We start from the raw sequence: 18,961 nt of genomic DNA on the forward strand, positions 1-18,961 counted from the left end.
GAAGGGATAAGAACGTTGTCAGGAAGGGATAAGTACGTTGTCAGGAAGGGATAAGTACGTTGTCAGGAAGGGATAAGAACGTTGTCAGGAAGGGATAAGAACGTTGTCATGAAGGGATAAGTACGTTGTCAGGAAGGGATAAGTACATTGTCAGGAAGGGATAAGTACGTTGTCAGGAAGGGATAAGTACGTTGTCAGGAAGGGATAAGAACGTTGTCAGGAAGCATATAAAACAAACAACTGGATCACGTCCATAAATATCGAACTAATCGAACGAACGACTAGCCACTGAAATATGAGAAAGTCTGATTTCGGGAATAAGATGAAAACAGCCATGAACATGTTTCATTTATACCTCATGTGTGCAATAGTCGTTTTTTCTTTGGCAACTGTGGTATAAGTGGGCTCAGCCTCGTCCCACTGCGTCTTCCATTATTTCCAATGTTTATCCCTGACGTATATAGGCTGTTATACTCTAAGTCAATATAGAGCTGTTATAAGGTGTTAAGTCAATATAGAGCTGTTATAAGGTGTTATAAGTCAATATAGAGCTCTTATAAGGTGTTATAAGTCAATATAGAGCTGTAATAAGTCAATATAGAGCTGTAATAAGGTGTTATAAGTCAATATAGAGCTCTTATAAGGTGTTAAGTCAATATAGAGCTGTTATAAGGTGTTATAAGTCAATATAGAGCTCTTATAAGGTGTTATAAGTCAATATAGAGCTGTAATAAGTCAATATAGAGCTGTAATAAGGTGTTATAAGTCAATATAGAGCTCTTATAAGGTGTTATAAGTCAATATAGAGCTGTTATGAGGTGTTATAAGTCAATATAGAGCTGTTATAAGGTGTTATAAGTCCGTATAGAGCTGTTATAAGGTGTTATAAGTCCGTATAGAGCTGTTATAAGGTGTTATAAGTCAATATAGAGCTGTAATAAGGTGTTATAAGTCAATATAGAGCTCTTATAAGGTGTTATAAGTCAATATAGAGCTGTTATAAGGTGTTATAAGTCAATATAGAGCTGTTATAAGTCTATATAAGTCAATATAGAGCTGTTATAAGGTGTTATAAGTCAATATAGACCTGTTATAAGGTGTTATAAGTCAATATAGAGCTGTTATAAGGTGGTATAAGTCAATATAGAGCTGTTATAAGGTGTTATAAGACAATGAGGAGACTCTGACCTTCAAAGAAGACACTTCTTCGACAAAGATGTACATTTATTTATGTTTTAATACATTAAAGTTGCACAAGTTCTATATTCTTTTTGATTGCAAATTACACGGCACACATCCAATTTATTCCTGTACATAAAGTAAAGAAATGTAACAGTTCATTTTTTTTTTTTTAAATATGTGATATTTTTTCTCTCTCTTCCTCTGTTCACGAGGAGCACTTGTTATTTATACAATGTAAAAGGTAAAAAGCTTTCTATTCTTTAAATTATATAAATTGGTCCAAAATCCACCATCTAAGTAGGGATTGTCCCAGAAAGTGTATTATTTATTTTTTTCTCACAAGAGGTTTATAGATATATCATATATTTCCACTTAATATTTTAAGCTTTCCTACAAACCGCAGCTAAATACAAGAATAACAGGGTCAGTTAACAAACAGCTTGGCAATATCATCTATTTTCTAAATATACTTCTTCATTTTTTTTCTCATATAACTGATTAAAACATACAATCATTCTGACAACAACATAACAATATACCATAATATTTCACAGCTCTATGATACAATAAAACACGTCTGTCTTCGGGCCAAATAAAGTGTTAAAAATAAAAATTATAGAATAGCAACACAAATCAAAATCAAGGGACAAAATGCATAGATTGGATCATTAGGTTGAATCATTAAGTTGAATCATTCGGGTTGAATCATTGGGTTGGGATCATTGGGTTGGATCATTAGGTTGAATCATTAGGTTGAATCATAGAGTTGAATCATTAGGTTGAATCATTGGGTTGAATCATTGGGTTGAATCATTAGGTTGAATCATAGAGTTGAATCATTAGGTTGAATCATAGAGTTGAATCATTAGGTTGAATCATAGAGTTGAATCATTGGGTTGAATCATTGAGGTTGAATTATTGTGTTGGATCATCAGAAATATTTTCATTAAAATAAATTATTTACAGTTCTTAGTAAAGTAAAGATCACAATTGTGATACGTTTTCGATCTAATTCTTTGACATTGACAAATCTTTTGACATCAGACATAACACAACATATCAATATAACTATATATCAATATATCAATATAACTATATATCAATATAACTATGTACACATCACTTGAAATAACTGATAAATATATTATCTCAACTTCAAAAGGCAGAACCTGGCTGTTGTATATGGCATGTTTGGGTGGGCAGCTTATAGTCAACGTATAGTCAACGTATAGGCAACGCATAGGCAACGTATAGGCAACGTATATGCAACGTATAGGCAACGTATAGTCAACGTATAGTCAACGTATAGGCAACTTAGAGTTAGCGCATAGGAAACATATAGGCAGCTTATATTCAACGTATAGGCAACGTATAGGCAGCTTCTAGGCAACTTTTTGCAATCTATAGGCACCGTATTGGCAACGTAAAGGCAACAACGTCTTGCACTAACGCCTTCCAGCAGCTTCTGTGACGCACCCTCTGCATGTTTACTTCTCAAATGGCACTCTATTCCCTATATAGTTCACTACCTCTAGGGCTCTGGTCAAACGTAGTGCATTACATAGGGAATAGGCTGCCGTTTGGGAAACGCAAATGTCAGTCCCATTCTCAACTTCTTTCTGGCATCTCTCTGGCATCTCTAACTCTACCTCTCTGTGTGGTTCTATGGTATATCATGACAATAAACATTAATATTTAATAGCTTGAATATCAGTTTCCGTTTCGAACCAACAAATACCCACTCGACTCCACTACCACATGTCCAATGCTCTTTACTCTCAACCGATAACCAATCAGCTGTCTTCAAGTGTCAAACTTCTAACTGAGCTAATCAAACAGAGACAAACGTTGCAGATATCCTTAACCGAGACAACGAAGAACAAAACAAAAATCACAATTGTAGTCACTGATGTGCTTTGACAGATAATCCTCGGTTTTGTATTGACACGTTGAAAAAGCAACACATGACATATCCTGCGATGTCGTTTGTAACAAAGCTGAGATATTGACCAGGTCTGGATGAGCAAGACGAGGGACTGAGATGGTGATCACACTGATCAGCTCACATTGAATCCAGGCCTTATGGTAGTTACTCCAGGCCTTATGGTAGTTACTCCAGGCCTTATGGTAGTTACTCCAGGCCTTATGGTAGTTACTCCAGGCCTTATGGTAGTTACTCCAGGCCTTATGGTAGTTAGTCCAGGCCTTATGGTAGTTACTCCAGGCCTTATGGTAGTTACTCCAGGCCTTATGGTAGTTAGTCCAGGCCTTATGGTAGTTACTCCAGGCCTTATGGTAGTTACTCCAGGCCTTATGGTAGTTACTCCAGGCCCAGGCCTTATGGTAGTTACTCCAGGCCTTATGGTAGTTACTCCAGGCCTTATGGTAGTTACTCCAGGCCTTATGGTAGTTACTCCAGGCCTTATGGTAGTTACTCCAGGCCTTATGGTAGTTACTCCAGGCCTTATGGTAGTTAGTCCAGGCCTTATGGTAGTTACTCCAGGCCTTATGGTAGTTACTCCAGGCCTTATGGTAGTTACTCCAGGCCTTATGGTAGTTACTCCAGGCCTTATGGTAGTTACTCCAGGCCTTATGGTAGTTACTCCAGGCCTTATGGTAGTTACTCCAGGCCTTATGGTAGTTACTCCAGGCCTTATGGTAGTTACTCCAGGCCTTATGGTAGTTACTCCAGGCCTTATGGTAGTTAGTCCAGGCCTTATGGTAGTTACTCCAGGCCTTATGGTAGTTACTCCAGGCCTTATGGTAGTTAGTCCAGGCCTTATGGTAGTTACTCCAGGCCTTATGGTAGTTAGTCCAGGCCTTATGGTAGTTACTCCAGGCCTTATGGTAGTTACTCCAGGCCTTATGGTAGTTACTCCAGACCTTATGGTAGTTACTCCAGGCCCAGGCCTTATGGTAGTTACTCCAGGCCTTATGGTAGTTACTCCAGGCCCAGGCCTTATGGTAGTTACTCCAGGCCTTATGGTAGTTACTCCAGGCCCAGACCTTATGGTAGTTACTCCAGGCCTTATGGTAGTTACTCCAGGCCTTATGGTAGTTACTCCAGGCCTTATGGTAGTTAGTCCAGGCCTTATGGTAGTTACTCCAGGCCTTATGGTAGTTAGTCCAGGCCTTATGGTAGTTACTCCAGGCCTTATGGTAGTTACTCCAGGCCTTATGGCCTCCAGGCCTTATGGTAGTTACTCCAGGCCCAGGCCTTATGGTAGTTACTCCAGGCCTTATGGTAGTTACTCCAGGCCCAGGCCTTATGGTAGTTACTCCAGGCCTTATGGTAGTTACTCCAGGCCCAGACCTTATGGTAGTTACTCCAGGCCTTATGGTAGTTACTCCAGGCCTTATGGTAGTTACTCCAGGCCTTATGGTAGTTAGTCCAGGCCTTATGGTAGTTACTCCAGGCCTTATGGTAGTTAGTCCAGGCCTTATGGTAGTTACTCCAGGCCTTATGGTAGTTACTCCAGGCCTTATGGTAGTTACTCCAGGCCTTATGGTAGTTACTCCAGGACCAGGCCTTATGGTAGTTACTCCAGGCCCAGACCTTATGGTAGTTACTCCAGGCCCAGGCCTTATGGTAGTTACTCCAGGCCTTATGGTAGTTACTCCAGGCCCAGGCCTTATGGTAGTTACTCCAGGCCTTATGGTAGTTACTCCAGGCCTTATGGTAGTTACTCCAGGCCTTATGGTAGTTAGTCCAGGCCCAGGCCTTATGGTAGTTACTCCAGGCCTTATGGTAGTTACTCCAGGCCTTATGGTAGTTACTCCAGGCCTTATGGTAGTTACTCCAGGCCCAGGCCTTATGGTAGTTACTCCAGGCCTTATGTTAGTTACTCCAGGCCTTATGGTAGTTAGTCCAGGCCCAGGCCTTATGGTAGTTACTCCAGGCCTTATGGTAGTTACTCCAGGCCTTATGGTAGTTACTCCAGGCCCAGGCCTTATGGTAGTTACTCCAGGCCCAGGCCTTATGGTAGTTACTCCAGGCCCAGGCCTTATGGTAGTTACTCCAGGCCCAGGCCTTATGGTAGTTACTGAGGCTTCTGTCTGAGCGAACAAACCAAAGAACACAGAAACAACAAACTCAACAAACTGTGTGTGTGTGTGTGTGTGTGTGTGTGTGTGTGTGTGTGTGTGTGTGTGTGTGTGTGTGTGTGTGTGTGTGTGTGTGTGTGTGTGTGTGTGTGTGTGTGTGTGTGTGTGTGTGTGTGTGTGCATATACAGAACCAGTCAAAAGTTTGGACACACCTACTCATTCTAGGGTTTTTCTTTATTTTTTACTATTTTCTATGAAATAACACATATGGAATCATGTAGTAACCAAAAAAGTGTTAAACAAATATATTTTATATTCGAAGTAGCCACCCTTTGCCTTGATGACAGCTTTGCACACTCTTGGCATTCTCTCAACCAGCTTCACCTGGAATGATTTTACAACAGTCTTGAAGGAGTTCCCACATATGCTGAGCACTTGTTGGCTGCTTTTCCTTCACTCTGCGGTCCAACTCATCCCAAACCATCTCAATTGGGTTGAGGTTGGGTAACTGTGGAGGCCAAGTCATCTGATGCAGCACTCCATCACTCTCCTTCTTGGTCAAATAGTCCTTACACAGCCTGGAGTGTTGGGTCATTGTCCTGTTTAAAAACAAATGATAGTCCCACTAAGCCCAAACAAGATGGGATGGTGTATCGCTGCAGAATGCTGTGGTGGATGCGCTTATCCATATATTTTTATTCCATCCCTTTAGATTTGTGTGTATAAGGTAGTTGTTGTGGAATTGTTAGATTACTTGTTAGATATTACTGCACTGTCGGAACTAGAAGCACAAGCATTTCGCTACACTCACAATAACATCTGCTAAACATGTGTATCTGACCAATAAAATTGGATTTGATTTGGTAGCCATGCTGGTTAAGTGTGCTTTGAATTCTAAATAAATCACAGACAGCAAAGCACCATCACACCTCCTCCTCCATGCTTCACGGTGGGAACCACACATGCAGAGATCATCCGTTCACCTACTCTGCCTCTCACAAAGGCACGGCGGTTTGGAACCAAAAATCTCAAATTTGGACTCATCAGACCAAAGGACAGATTTCCACCAGTCTAATGTCCATTGCTCGTGTTTCTTGGCCCAAGCAAGTCTCTTCTTATTGGTGTCCTTTAGTAGTGGTTTCTTTGCAGCAATTTGACCATGAAGGCCTGATTCACGCGGTCGGTCTCCTCTGAACAGTTGATGTTGAGATGTGTCTGTTACTTGATCTCTGTGAAGCATTTATTTGGGCTTCAATTTCTGAGGCTGGAAACTCTAGTGAACTTATCCTCTGCAGCAGAGGTAACTCTGGGTCTTCCTTTCCTGTGACATTCCTCATAAGAGACAGTTTCATCATAGCACTTGATGGTTTTTGCGACTGCATTTGAATAAATGTTTCGTATTGACTGACCTTCATGTCTTAAAGTAATGGTGGTTGTCATTTCTCTTTGCTTATTTGAGCTGTTCTTGCCATAATATGGACTTGGTATTTTACCAAATAGGGTTATATTCTGTATACCACCCCTACCTTGTCACAACACAACTGATTGGCTCAAGTGCATTAAGAAGGAAATAAATTCCACAAATGAACTTTTAATGTGTCACACCTGTTAATTGAAATGCATTCCAGGTGACTACCTCATGATGTCTGGTTGAGAGAATGCCAAGAGTGTGCAAAGCTGTGATCAAGGCGAAGGGTGGCTACTTTGAAGAATCTCAAATATAAAATATATTTTTATTTGTTTAACACTTTTTTGGTTACTACATGACTCCATATGTGTTATTTCGTAGTGTTGATGTCTTCACTATTATTCTACAATGTAGAAAATAGTACAAATAAATACAAAGTAGGTGTGTTCAAACCTTTGACTGGTTCTGTATATATACTGTATTTATATATATTGAATTTATTTACATTAAGAAATATAATTAAAACTAACGACACAACATTGTCTGTGGACAGTTTGAATGAGAAGCACCCTAATGAGAGAGAAGAGACGATCAATTTCCATCCCACTTTGAGTTTAAAGTGAAACTATAACTGCATCCTAAATGAAAACCCTTTTCCTTATATAGTGCACTAGTTTACAAGGGGAGGGGTCAAAAGTAGTGCACGGGTTTACAGGGGGAGGGGTCAAAAGTAGTGCACGAGTTTACAGGGGAGGGGAGGGGTCAAAAGTAGTGCACGAGTTTACAGGGGAGGGGTCAAAAGTAGTGCACGAGTTTACAGGGGAGGGGTCAAAAGTAGTGCACGAGTTTACAGGGGAGGGGTCAAAAGTAGTGCACGAGTTTACAGGGGAGGGGTCAAAAGTAGTGCACGAGTTTACAGGGGGAGGGGTTAAAAGTAGTGCACTAGTTTACAGGGGAGGGGTCAAAAGTAGTGCACTAGTTTACAGGGGAGGGGTTAAAAGTAGTGCACTAGTTTACAGGGGAGGGGTCAAAAGTAGTGCACTAGTTTACAGGGGGAGGGGTTAAAAGTAGTGCACTAGTTTACAGGGGGAGGGGTCAAAAGTAGTGCACTAGTTGACAGGGGAGGGGTCAAAAGTAGAGCACTAGTTGACAGGGGAGGGGTCAAAAGTAGTGCACTAGTTTACAGGGGGAGGGGTCAAAAGTAGTGCACTAGTTTACAGGGGAGGGGTCAAAAGTAGTGCACTAGTTTACAGGGGGAGGTCAAAAGTAGTGCACTAGTTTACAGGGGGGGTCAAAAGTAGTGCACTAGTTTACAGGGTGGGGGTCAAAAGTAGTGCACTAGTTTACAGGGGGAGGGGTCAAAAGTAGAGCACTAGTTTACAGGGGAGGGGTCAAAAGTAGTGCACTAGTTGACAGGGGAGGGGTCAAAAGTAGTGCACTAGTTTACAGGGGAGGGGTCAAAAGTAGTGCACTAGTTTACAGGGGAGGGGTCAAAAGTAGTGCACTAGTTTACAGGGGGAGGAGGGGTCAAAAGTAGTGCACTAGTTTACAGGGGGAGGGGTCAAAAGTAGTGCACTAGTTTACAGGGGGGGGTAAAAAGTAGTGCACTATATAGGTAATAGTGTGAAAATTCAGACAAAACCTCACGTCCAGTTTTCTTTTTCTGATTCACAACACGTTATTTCTCCTGATTTACAATTCAACTCGGTACTGTACAGGTCACATGATACACGACTACACGATGACATAGTCCACATCTAATGACATGATACACGACTACACGATGACATAGTCCACATCTAATGACATGATACACGACTACACGATGACATAGTCCACATCTAATGACATGATACACGACTACACGATGACATAGTCCACATCTAATGACATGATTCAACTCGGATGACATAGTCCACATCTAATGACATGATACACGACTACACAATGACATAGTCCACATAATGACATGATACCGTATTGACTCCGCGATGACATAGTCCACATCTAATGACATGATACCGTATTGACTACGCGATGACATAGTCCACATCTAATGACACACGACTACACGATGACATAGTCCACATCTAATGACACACGACTACGCGATGACATAGTCCACATCTAATGACATGATACCGTATTGACTACGCGATGACATAGTCCACATCTAATGACACACGACTACGCGATGACATAGTCCACATCTAATGACATGATACCGTATTGACTACGCGATGACATAGTCCACATCTAATGACACACGACTACACGATGACATAGTCCACATCTAATGACATGATACCGTATTGACTCCGCGATGACATAGTCCACATCTAATGACATGATACACGACTACACGATGACATAGTCCACATCTAATGACACACGACTACACGATGACATAGTCCACATCTAATGACATGATACCGTATTGACTCCGCGATGACATAGTCCACATCTAATGACATGATACACGACTACACGATGACATAGTCCACATCTAATGACATGATACCGTATTGACTCCGCGATGACATAGTCCACATCTAATGACATGATACACGACTACACGATGACATAGTCCACATCTAATGACACACGACTACACGATGACACGATGACATAGTCCACATCTAATGACACACGACTACACGATGACATAGACCACATCTAATGACCGGACATACTGTGCAATGAACCAGGCAACGGGAACATATCAGGGCTACAAGAAAAGGTGTTTGGATGTAACAAAGTCCAGGAATCCCTAGGTAGAGAGTCCTAAGCACTCAACAGCACACACTGCCTGAGGGCAACGATGGTTGAGATGACATCATTCGAACCAGGTTTGTCATTCCAACCAGGTTTGTCAGTCCAACCAGGTTTGTCATTCCAACCAGGTTTGTCAGTCCAACCAGGTTTGTCATTCCAACCAGGATTGTCATTCCAACCAGGTTTGTCAGTCCTACCAGGTTTGTCAGTCCAACCAGGTTTGTCAGTCCAACCAGGTTTGTGCAAGCTGGATGTGCAGTTCATAACTTTCAACCAACCCCCTTCCTCTCACCATCAAATATCACATTACATCTATCGTTCCTCTATCTTCCCTCTACCTTCCCTCTATCTTATCTATATAATCTATCTTCCCTTCCTTCTATCTTATCTTCCCTTCCCTCTATCTTATCTGAATCTTCTGTCTTCTCTCTATCTTCCCTCTATCTTCCCTTCCTTCTATCTTATCTTCCCTTCCCTCTATCTTATCTTCCCTCTACCTTCCCTCTATCTTATCTTCCCTTCCCTCTATCTTACCTCTATCTTATCTTCCCTTCCCTCTATCTTTATCTTCCCTTCCCTCTATCTTATCTTCCCTTCCCTCTATCTTTATCTTCCCTTCCCTCTATCTTATCTTCCCTTCCCTCTATCTTATCTTCCCTTCCCTCTATCTTATCTTCCCTTCCCTCTATCTTCTATCTTCCCTCTATCTTATCTGAATATTCTACCTTCACTCTATCTTCCCTCTATCTTATCTTCCCTTCCCTCTATCTTCCCTCTATCTTCCCTTCCCTCTATCTTACCTCTATCTTCCCTTCCCTCTATCTTACCTCTATCTTCTATCTTCCCTTCCCTCTATCTTCCCTTCCCTCTATCTTATCTCTATCTTCCCTTCCCTCTATCTTATCTCTATCTTCTATCTTATCTCTATCTTCCCTCTACCTTCTCTCTATCTTCCCTCTACCTTTTCTCTATCTTCCCTCTACCTTTTCTCTATCTTCCCTCTACCTTCTCTCTCATGCAGTCCAAATCATTTAGCGGTGCATTCTTAGACACAAAGGCACACTGATGTCAGGTTAAGGTTGCGTCCCAAATGGAACCCCATGCCCTTATATAGAGCCTTATGGGCCCTGGTCTAAAGGAGTACACTATATAGAGCCTTATGGCCCTGGTCTAAAGGAGTACACTATATAGAGCCTTATGGCCCTGGTCTAAAGGAGTACACTATATAGAGCCTTATGGGCCCTGGTCTAAAGGAGTACACTATATAGAGCCCAATGGGCCCTGGTCTAAAGGAGTACACTATATAGAGCCTTATGGCCCTGGTCTAAAGGAGTACACTATATAGAGCCTTATGGCCCTGGTCTAAAGGAGTACACTATATAGAGCCTTATGGCCCTGGTCTAAAGGAGTACACTATATGAGCCTTATGGCCCTGGTCTAAAGGAGTACACTATATAGAGCCTTATGGCCCTGGTCTAAAGGAGTACACTATATAGAGCCTTATGGCCCTGGTCTAAAGGAGTACACTATATAGAGCCCAATGGGCCCTGGTCTAAAGGAGTACACTATATAGAGCCTTATGGCCCTGGTCTAAAGGAGTACACTATATAGAGCCTTATGGCCCTGGTCTAAAGGAGTACACTATATAGAGCCTTATGGCCCTGGTCTAAAGGAGTACACTATATAGAGCCTTATGGCCCTGGTCTAAAGGAGTACACTATATAGAGCCTTATGGGCCCTGGTCTAAAGGAGTACACTATATAGAGCCCAATGGGCCCTGGTCTAAAGGAGTACACTATATAGAGCCTTATGGGCCCTGGTCTAAAGGAGTACACTATATAGAGCCCAATGGGCCCTGGTCTAAAGGAGTACACTATATAGAGCCTTATGGGCCCTGGTCTAAAGTAGTACACTATATAGAGCCTTATGGGCCCTGGTCTAAAGGAGTACACTATATAGAGCCTTATGGGCCCTGGTTTAAAGGAGTACACTATATAGGGTCTAAAGGAGTACACTATACAGAGCCCAAATGGCCCTGGTCTAAAGGAGTACACTATATAGAGCCTTATGGCCCTGGTCTAAAGGAGTACACTATATAGAGCCTTATGGCCCTGGTCTAAAGGAGTACACTATATAGAGCCTTATGGCCCTGGTCTAAAGGAGTACACTATATAGAGCCTTATGGGCCCTGGTCTAAAGGAGTACACTATATAGAGCCCAATGGGCCCTGGTCTAAAGGAGTACACTATATAGAGCCTTATGGGCCCTGGTCTAAAGGAGTACACTATATAGAGCCTTATGGGCCCTGGTCTAAAGAAGTACACTATATAGAGCCTTATGGGCCCTGGTCTAAATGAGTACACTATATAGAGCCTTATGGGCCCTGGTCTAAAGAAGTACACTATATAGAGCCTTATGGGCCCTGGTCTAAAGGAGTACACTATATAGAGCCTTATGTGCCCTGGTCTAAGGGAGTACACTATATAGAGCCTTATGGGCCCTGGTCTAAAGAAGTACACTATATAGAGCCTTATGGGCCCTGGTCTAAAGGAGTACACTATATAGAGCCTTATGGCCCTGGTCTAAAGGAGTACACTATATAGAGCCTTATGGGCCCTGGTCTAAGGGAGTACACTATATAGAGCCTTATGGGCCCTGGTCTAAAGGAGTACACTATATAGAGCCTTATGGGCCCTGGTCTAAAGAAGTACACTATATAGAGCCTTATGGGCCCTGGTCTAAAGAAGTACACTATATAGAGCCTTATGGGCCCTGGTCTAAATGAGTACACTATATAGAGCCTTATGGGCCCTGGTCTAAAGAAGTACACTATATAGAGCCTTATGGGCCCTGGTCTAAAGGAGTACACTATATAGAGCCTTATGTGCCCTGGTCTAAGGGAGTACACTATATAGAGCCTTATGGGCCCTGGTCTAAAGAAGTACACTATATAGAGCCTTATGGGCCCTGGTCTAAAGAAGTACACTATATAGAGCCTTATGGGCCCTGGTCTAAAGGAGTACACTATATAGAGCCTTATGGGCCCTGGTCTAAAGGAGTACACAATATAGAGCCTTATGGGCCCTGGTCTAAAGGAATACACTATATAGAGCCCAATGGGCCCTGGTATAAATAGTACACTATATAGGAAATAGGGTGCAAGTAGTACACTATATAGGGAATAGGGTTCCATTTGGTGCCTCAGGTCATTGATGGGACAGTCAGCTGGTCTATTCAGCTAGTAATAATTCTAGTGTGTGTGTGTGTGTGTGTGTGTGTGTGTGTGTGTGTGTGTGTGTGTGTGTGTGTGTGTGTGTGTGTGTGTGTGTGTGTGTGTGTGTGTGTGTGTGTGTGTGTATGGCATGTTCAGTGAACGCTGGTCATCCAAGGCTTCGGTCAGAACAAGGTTCTGCATGATGATGTCATTACGTGGGTACTGATAGCAAAGTACTTTGCTGTACCTGAGAACTAGTTGGCGCTTGAACAGAACAGAGAGAAAGCACACAGTCAAAGCTGTACTACCCCTGCAACCACAGAGAGAAAGCACACAGTCACAGCTGTACTACCCCTGCAACCACAGAGAGATAGCACACAGTCACAGCTGTACTACCCCTGCAACCACAGAGAGAAAGCACACAGTCAAGCTGTAGCAACCACAGAGAGAAAGCACACAGTCACAGCTGTACTACCCCTGCAACCACAGAGAGATAGCACACAGTCACAGCTGTACTACCCCTGCAACCACAGAGAGATAGCACACAGTCACAGCTGTACTACCCCTGCAACCACAGAGAGATAGCACACAGTCACAGCTGTACAGCAACCACAGAGAGATAGCACACAGTCACAGCTGTACTACCCCTGCAACCACAGAGAGATAGCACACAGTCACAGCTGTACTACCCCTGCAACCACAGAGAGATAGCACACAGTCACAGCTGTACTACCCCTGCAACCACAGAGAGATAGCACACAGTCACAGCTGTACTACCCCTGCAACCACAGAGAGATAGCACACAGTCACAGCTGTACTACCCCTGCAACCACAGAGAGATAGCACACAGTCACAGCTGTACTACCCCTGCAACCACAGAGAGATAGCCCGTTTCAGTGTGGCTCCAACGACGGTCTGGCACTTTCTTTGTATTTACAGATACGTTACATCAGAGGGAGAAAGAGACAGGAACAGTCCTGTCTGTCTGTCTGTCTGTCTGTCTGTCTGTCTGTCTGTCTGTCTGTCTGTCTGTCTGTCTGTCTGTCTGTCTGTCTGTCTGTCTGTCTGTCTGTCTGTCTGTCTGTCTGTCTGTCTGTCTGTCTGTCTGTCTGTCTGTCTGTCTGTCTGTCTGTCTGTCTGTCTGTCTGTCTGTCTGTCTGTCTGTCTGTCTGTCTGTCTGTCTGTCTGTCTGTCTGTCTGTCTGTCTGTCTGTCTGTCTGTCTGTCTGTCTGTCTGTCTGTCTGTCTGTCTGTCTGTCTGTCTGTCTGTCTGTCTGTCTGTCTGTCTGTCTGTCTGTCTGTCTGTCTGTCTGTCTGTCTGTCTGTCTGCTTGGACCAGAATCTACATCAGAGGGAGAAAGAGTTTTAATCTAAAGCAGATCAGAAGATGGCTTCTTTACATGAACTAAAAGGTTCTTATTGGTAGAGGATGGTTGGTGAGTCACAGTCCTGTCTGTCTGACTGTCTGTATGTCTGTCTGTCTGTCTGACTGTATGTCTGTCTGTGTCTGACTGACTGTATGTGTCGTCTGACTGTATGTCTGACTGATTCGACCAGAGAGAAGTCTTTAGTGACCATAATATCTGTGATGACGATGACGAGGACGACGGAGATGATAATGATGACAATGATGATGGTGATGAAGATGATGCATGTCACTGACTAGGGCACCGTTAGTAGGACGGAGGGTGAGGGGGGGGGGGTTGCTCTGCCAGTTAGTTTCCATGGTGATTCTGAGATGCTTTAAGTGTTTATGACCCTGTAATAAAAAGCAACATGAAGAGGAAGTCAGCTGGTGGACCAGATGGAAGGAAAGATGGTCAGAGTGGATCCTGTGTGTGTGTGTGTGTGTGTGTGTGTGTGTGTGTGTGTGTGTGTGTGTGTGTGTGTGTGTGTGTGTGTGTGTGTGTGTGTGTGTGTGTGTGTGTGTGTGTGTGTGTGTGTGTGTGTGTGTGTGTGTGCGATCGTTTGTCTGTTCTCTACCCAGACACCCAGCAGTTGTGTGTGTGTGTGTGTGTGTGTGTGTGTGTGTGTGTGTGTGTGTGTGTGTGTGTGTGTGTGTGTGTGTGTGTGTGTGTGTGTGTGTGTGTGTGTGTGTGTGTGTGTGTAGAGAGTGTGTGTGTGTTAGAGAGAGTGTGTGTGTGTTTAGAGAGAGTGTGTGTGTGTGTCCTTCCATCGTGTATGTGTGTAAGAGAGAGTGTGTGTGTGTGTGTGTGTGTGTGTGTGTGTGTGTGTGTGTGTGTGTGTGTGTGTGTGTGTGTGTGTGTGTGTGTGTGTGTGTGTGTGTGTGTGTGTGTGTGTGTGTGTGTGTGTGTGTGTAAGAGAGTGTGTGTGTGTTAGAGAGTGCATGTCCATCCGTCCTCTACCCCGACACCCAGCCATGCGTGGTCGTCTTGACCCCATGGGTCGTGAACCCCTGCGAGGTCACCATGGGTTCAAAGTTGAAGTCCAGCGGATCTCCGTCCATCAGGGTGTCGTGGAGGATGGATTCCATATCACACTCGAACCTCTCAATGGACATGTCGTCCAGATCGCTGGGCAGTTTCTCCAGGTGGTGGTGGTGGTGGTGGGGGCCGGGGGGTAGACCCAGGCCGGGACACCCATATCCGTTAGTGTTGATGGGGCAGAACCCACCGGGCATCCCCCCTGGTCCAACATGGGTAGAGAGACCGTAGGGCACCTGCATGGGGTTCTTAACCCCCAGGCGGGTTCCGTTACCCCCTCCACCGCTGTGGCTCAAACTGCTCAGAGACATCAGGTTGCAGCTGTTCATGGACGAGACAGAAGTGGGTGGGGTTTGGTTGTGGAGGTGAGGGTGAGTTTGGGGATGAGGGAGGGCGTGGGGGTGAGGGTGAGAGTGTGGGTGGGGGTGTAGACTCCCCCCCCTTCCTCCTCCTCCTCCTCCTCCGTGCTGAGAGGCATTATACGAAGGTAGTGCGCTGCTTCGTCCTGCGCTAGACTGAGAGACCACCGTGTCGACCGAGGGCATCATGTCCCCGCGGGGGTCAGAGTCTGAGGTCAGGAGCTCCTTGAGGAGGCCAGCAGGACAGTTATATTGACCCAGAGACGAGGGGCTGAAGCTGGACTTGATGTCCCCCAGGGTTTGCATGGGGTTGGGGGACATGGGGGAGAGAGCATTCATCCTTGCCTGGCTGAACCGACACTTGCGGTAGTCCTGCTGCTGCTGGGGGACCATGGAGGGAGAGGAGTAGGAAGGGTAGCCCACCCCTGACCCGGGGCTGGCCTGCATTAGGGGGGAAGGGGAGTTCTGGGATGACCCCTGCCCCACACCCCCTCCACCTCCCACCTGGGTGTTCTTGGGAGAGAGGAGGTTCAGGTTATCCAGAAGGTTCTCCATAACGTTCTCTGAGCTGTGGTGGTGGTGGCCTAGGGAACACGGAAGAAAATAATGAGGACATTGAATAAAGAGATAAAGATATTCAGCATGTTCTTTCTCAGACCCACGAACAGTTACACTAACATTACACTACGACACTACACTACACTACTCTACACTACATTACACTACGACACTACACTACACTACACTACTCTACACTACACTACACTACACTACACTACACTACACTAAAACTACGACACTAAACTACACTAACACTACACTACACTAACACTACACTACACTACACTAACATTACACTACGGCACTACACTACACTACATTACACTACGACACTACACTACACTACTCTACACTACATTACACTACGACACTACACTACACTACACTACACTACACTAACACTACGACACTACACTACACTAACACTACACTACACTACACTAACACTACACTACACTAACATTACACTACGACACTACACTACACTACACTACTCTACACTACACTACACTACACTACACTACACTAACACTACGACACTACACTACACTAACACTACGACACTACACTACACTACACTACACTACACTACACTACACTACACTACACTACACTAACATTACACTACACTTTCACTACACTAGACTACACTACATTACACTACACTACACTAACATTACATTACGACACTACACTACACTACACTAACACTACGACACTACACTACACTAACACTACGACACTACACTACACTAACATTACACTACGACACTACACTACACTACACTACACTAACACTACACTACACTACACTAACACTACGACACTACACTACACTAACACTACACTACACTACACTACACTAACACTACTACACTACTCTACACTACACTACACTAACACTACACTACACTACACTACACTAACACTACACTATACTAACACTACACTACACTACACTACACTACACTACACTACACTACACTACACTAACACTACGACACTACACTACACTACTGAACTAAACCATGCCATAAACATTTCCAGGCTACCACTAGCACAACACTACACTACACTACACTACACTACACTACACTAACACTACACTACACTAACACTACACTACACTACACTACACTACACTACACTACACTGTGCTAACACTACACTATACTAACACTACACTACACTACACTACACTACACTACACTACACTACACTACACTATACTAACACTACACTACACTATACTAACACTACACTACACTACACTACACTAACACTACACTACACTACACTACACTACACTACACTAACACTACACTACACTACACTACACTATACTAACACTACACTACACTACACTAACACTACACTAACACTACACTACACTATACTAACACTACACTACACTACACTACACTAACACTACACTACACTAACACTACACTACACTACACTACACTACCACTACACTAACACTACACTAACACTACACTACACTACACTAACACTACACTACACTACACTACCCTAAGACTACACTACACTACACTACACTACACCAACACTACACTACACTACACTAACACTACGCTACACTACACTAACACTACACTAAACTACACTAACACTACACTACACTAACACTACACTAACACTACACTAACACTAACACTACACTAACACTAACACTACACTACACTAACACTACACTACACTAACACTACACTAACACTACACTATACTAACACTACACTACACTAACACTACACTACACTACACTACACTACACTAACACTACACTACACTAACACTACACTACCACTACACTACACAACACTACACTAACATTACACTACACTTCACTACACTACCACTACACTAACACTACACTAACACTACACTACCACTACACAACACTACACTAACACTACACTACCACTACACTACACTACACTACACAACACTACACTAACATTACACTACACTAACACTACACTACACTAACACTACACTACACTACACTACACTAACACTACACTAACACTACACTACACTACACTATGACACTACACTACACTAACACTACACTACACTAAACACTACACTAACACTAACACTACACTACACTACACCACACCACACGAACACTACACTAAACACTACACTAACACTAACACTACACTACACTACACTAACACTACACTAACACTACACTACACTATACTAACACTACACTAACACTACACTACACTAACACTACACTACACTAACACTACACTACACTAACACTACACTACACTACACTATGACACTACACTACACTAACACTACACTACACTAAACACTACACTAACACTAACACTACCACTAACACTACACTAACACTACACTACACTACACTAACACTACACTACACTATGACACTACACTACACTAACACTACATTTACATTTAAGTCATTTAGCAGACGCTCTTATCCAGAGCGACTCACTACACTATGACACTACACTACGACACTACACTATGACACTACACTAACACTACACTACACTAACACTAACCTACACTATGACCCTACACTAACACTACCACTACACTAATACTACACTAACACTACCACTACACTACACTAACACTACCACTACACTAACACTACCACTACACTACACTACACAACACTACACTACACTACACTACACTAACACTACACTATCACTACACTAACACTAACACTACACTACACTACACTAACACTACACTACACTATACTAACACTACACAACACTACACTACACTACACTACACTACACTACACTACACTACACTACACTACACAAACACTACACCATACTAACACTACACTAACACTAACACTACACTACACTAACACTACACTACTACTACACTATACTGCACTACACTACACTACACTACACTACACTACACTAGCAAGCACATGTTCTTGAGG

General features: G+C 43.4%; 2 protein-coding genes across 2 annotated transcripts in view; both read right to left on the reverse strand.

The window, feature by feature from the left end:
* Positions 1-1,671: 1,671 nt before the first annotated feature.
* On the reverse strand, positions 1,672-6,642 carry LOC123993824 (prothoracicostatic peptide-like). Its single transcript, XM_046296293.1, has 4 exons — positions 6,637-6,642; positions 4,496-5,014; positions 4,066-4,356; positions 1,672-3,261 (listed from the first exon to the last, which is right to left on the reverse strand). Exons 1-4 carry the CDS (start codon positions 6,640-6,642, stop codon positions 3,043-3,045), a joined length of 1,035 nt encoding a protein of 344 aa, XP_046152249.1. The 3' UTR covers positions 1,672-3,042.
* An 8,283-nt stretch (positions 6,643-14,925) lies between these two features.
* Positions 14,926-18,961, reverse strand: part of foxo1a (forkhead box O1 a) — a 137,310-nt gene continuing 133,274 nt past the window's right edge. The window contains exon 4 of the mRNA XM_046293616.1: positions 14,926-16,010. Coding sequence (XP_046149572.1) covers positions 14,986-16,010 — 1,025 coding nt within the window. The 3' untranslated portion in view covers positions 14,926-14,985. The remainder of the gene's footprint in view (positions 16,011-18,961) is intronic.

This window comes from Oncorhynchus gorbuscha, linkage group LG13 (assembly GCF_021184085.1).
Source record: "Oncorhynchus gorbuscha isolate QuinsamMale2020 ecotype Even-year linkage group LG13, OgorEven_v1.0, whole genome shotgun sequence".
Lineage (NCBI taxonomy): Eukaryota > Metazoa > Chordata > Actinopteri > Salmoniformes > Salmonidae > Oncorhynchus > Oncorhynchus gorbuscha.

What these genes read in the sequence shown, in the direction of transcription:
- LOC123993824 (XM_046296293.1), bottom strand. An exon ending in CCTGGAGTAACTACCATAAG is followed by an intron (nt 4,357 to 4,495) that starts GTCTGGGCCTGG and finishes GGAGGCCATAAG; the next exon opens with GCCTGGAGTAACTACCATAA. An exon ending in CCTGGAGTAACTACCATAAG is followed by an intron (nt 3,262 to 4,065) that starts GTCTGGAGTAAC and finishes AACTACCATAAG; the next exon opens with GCCTGGATTCAATGTGAGCT.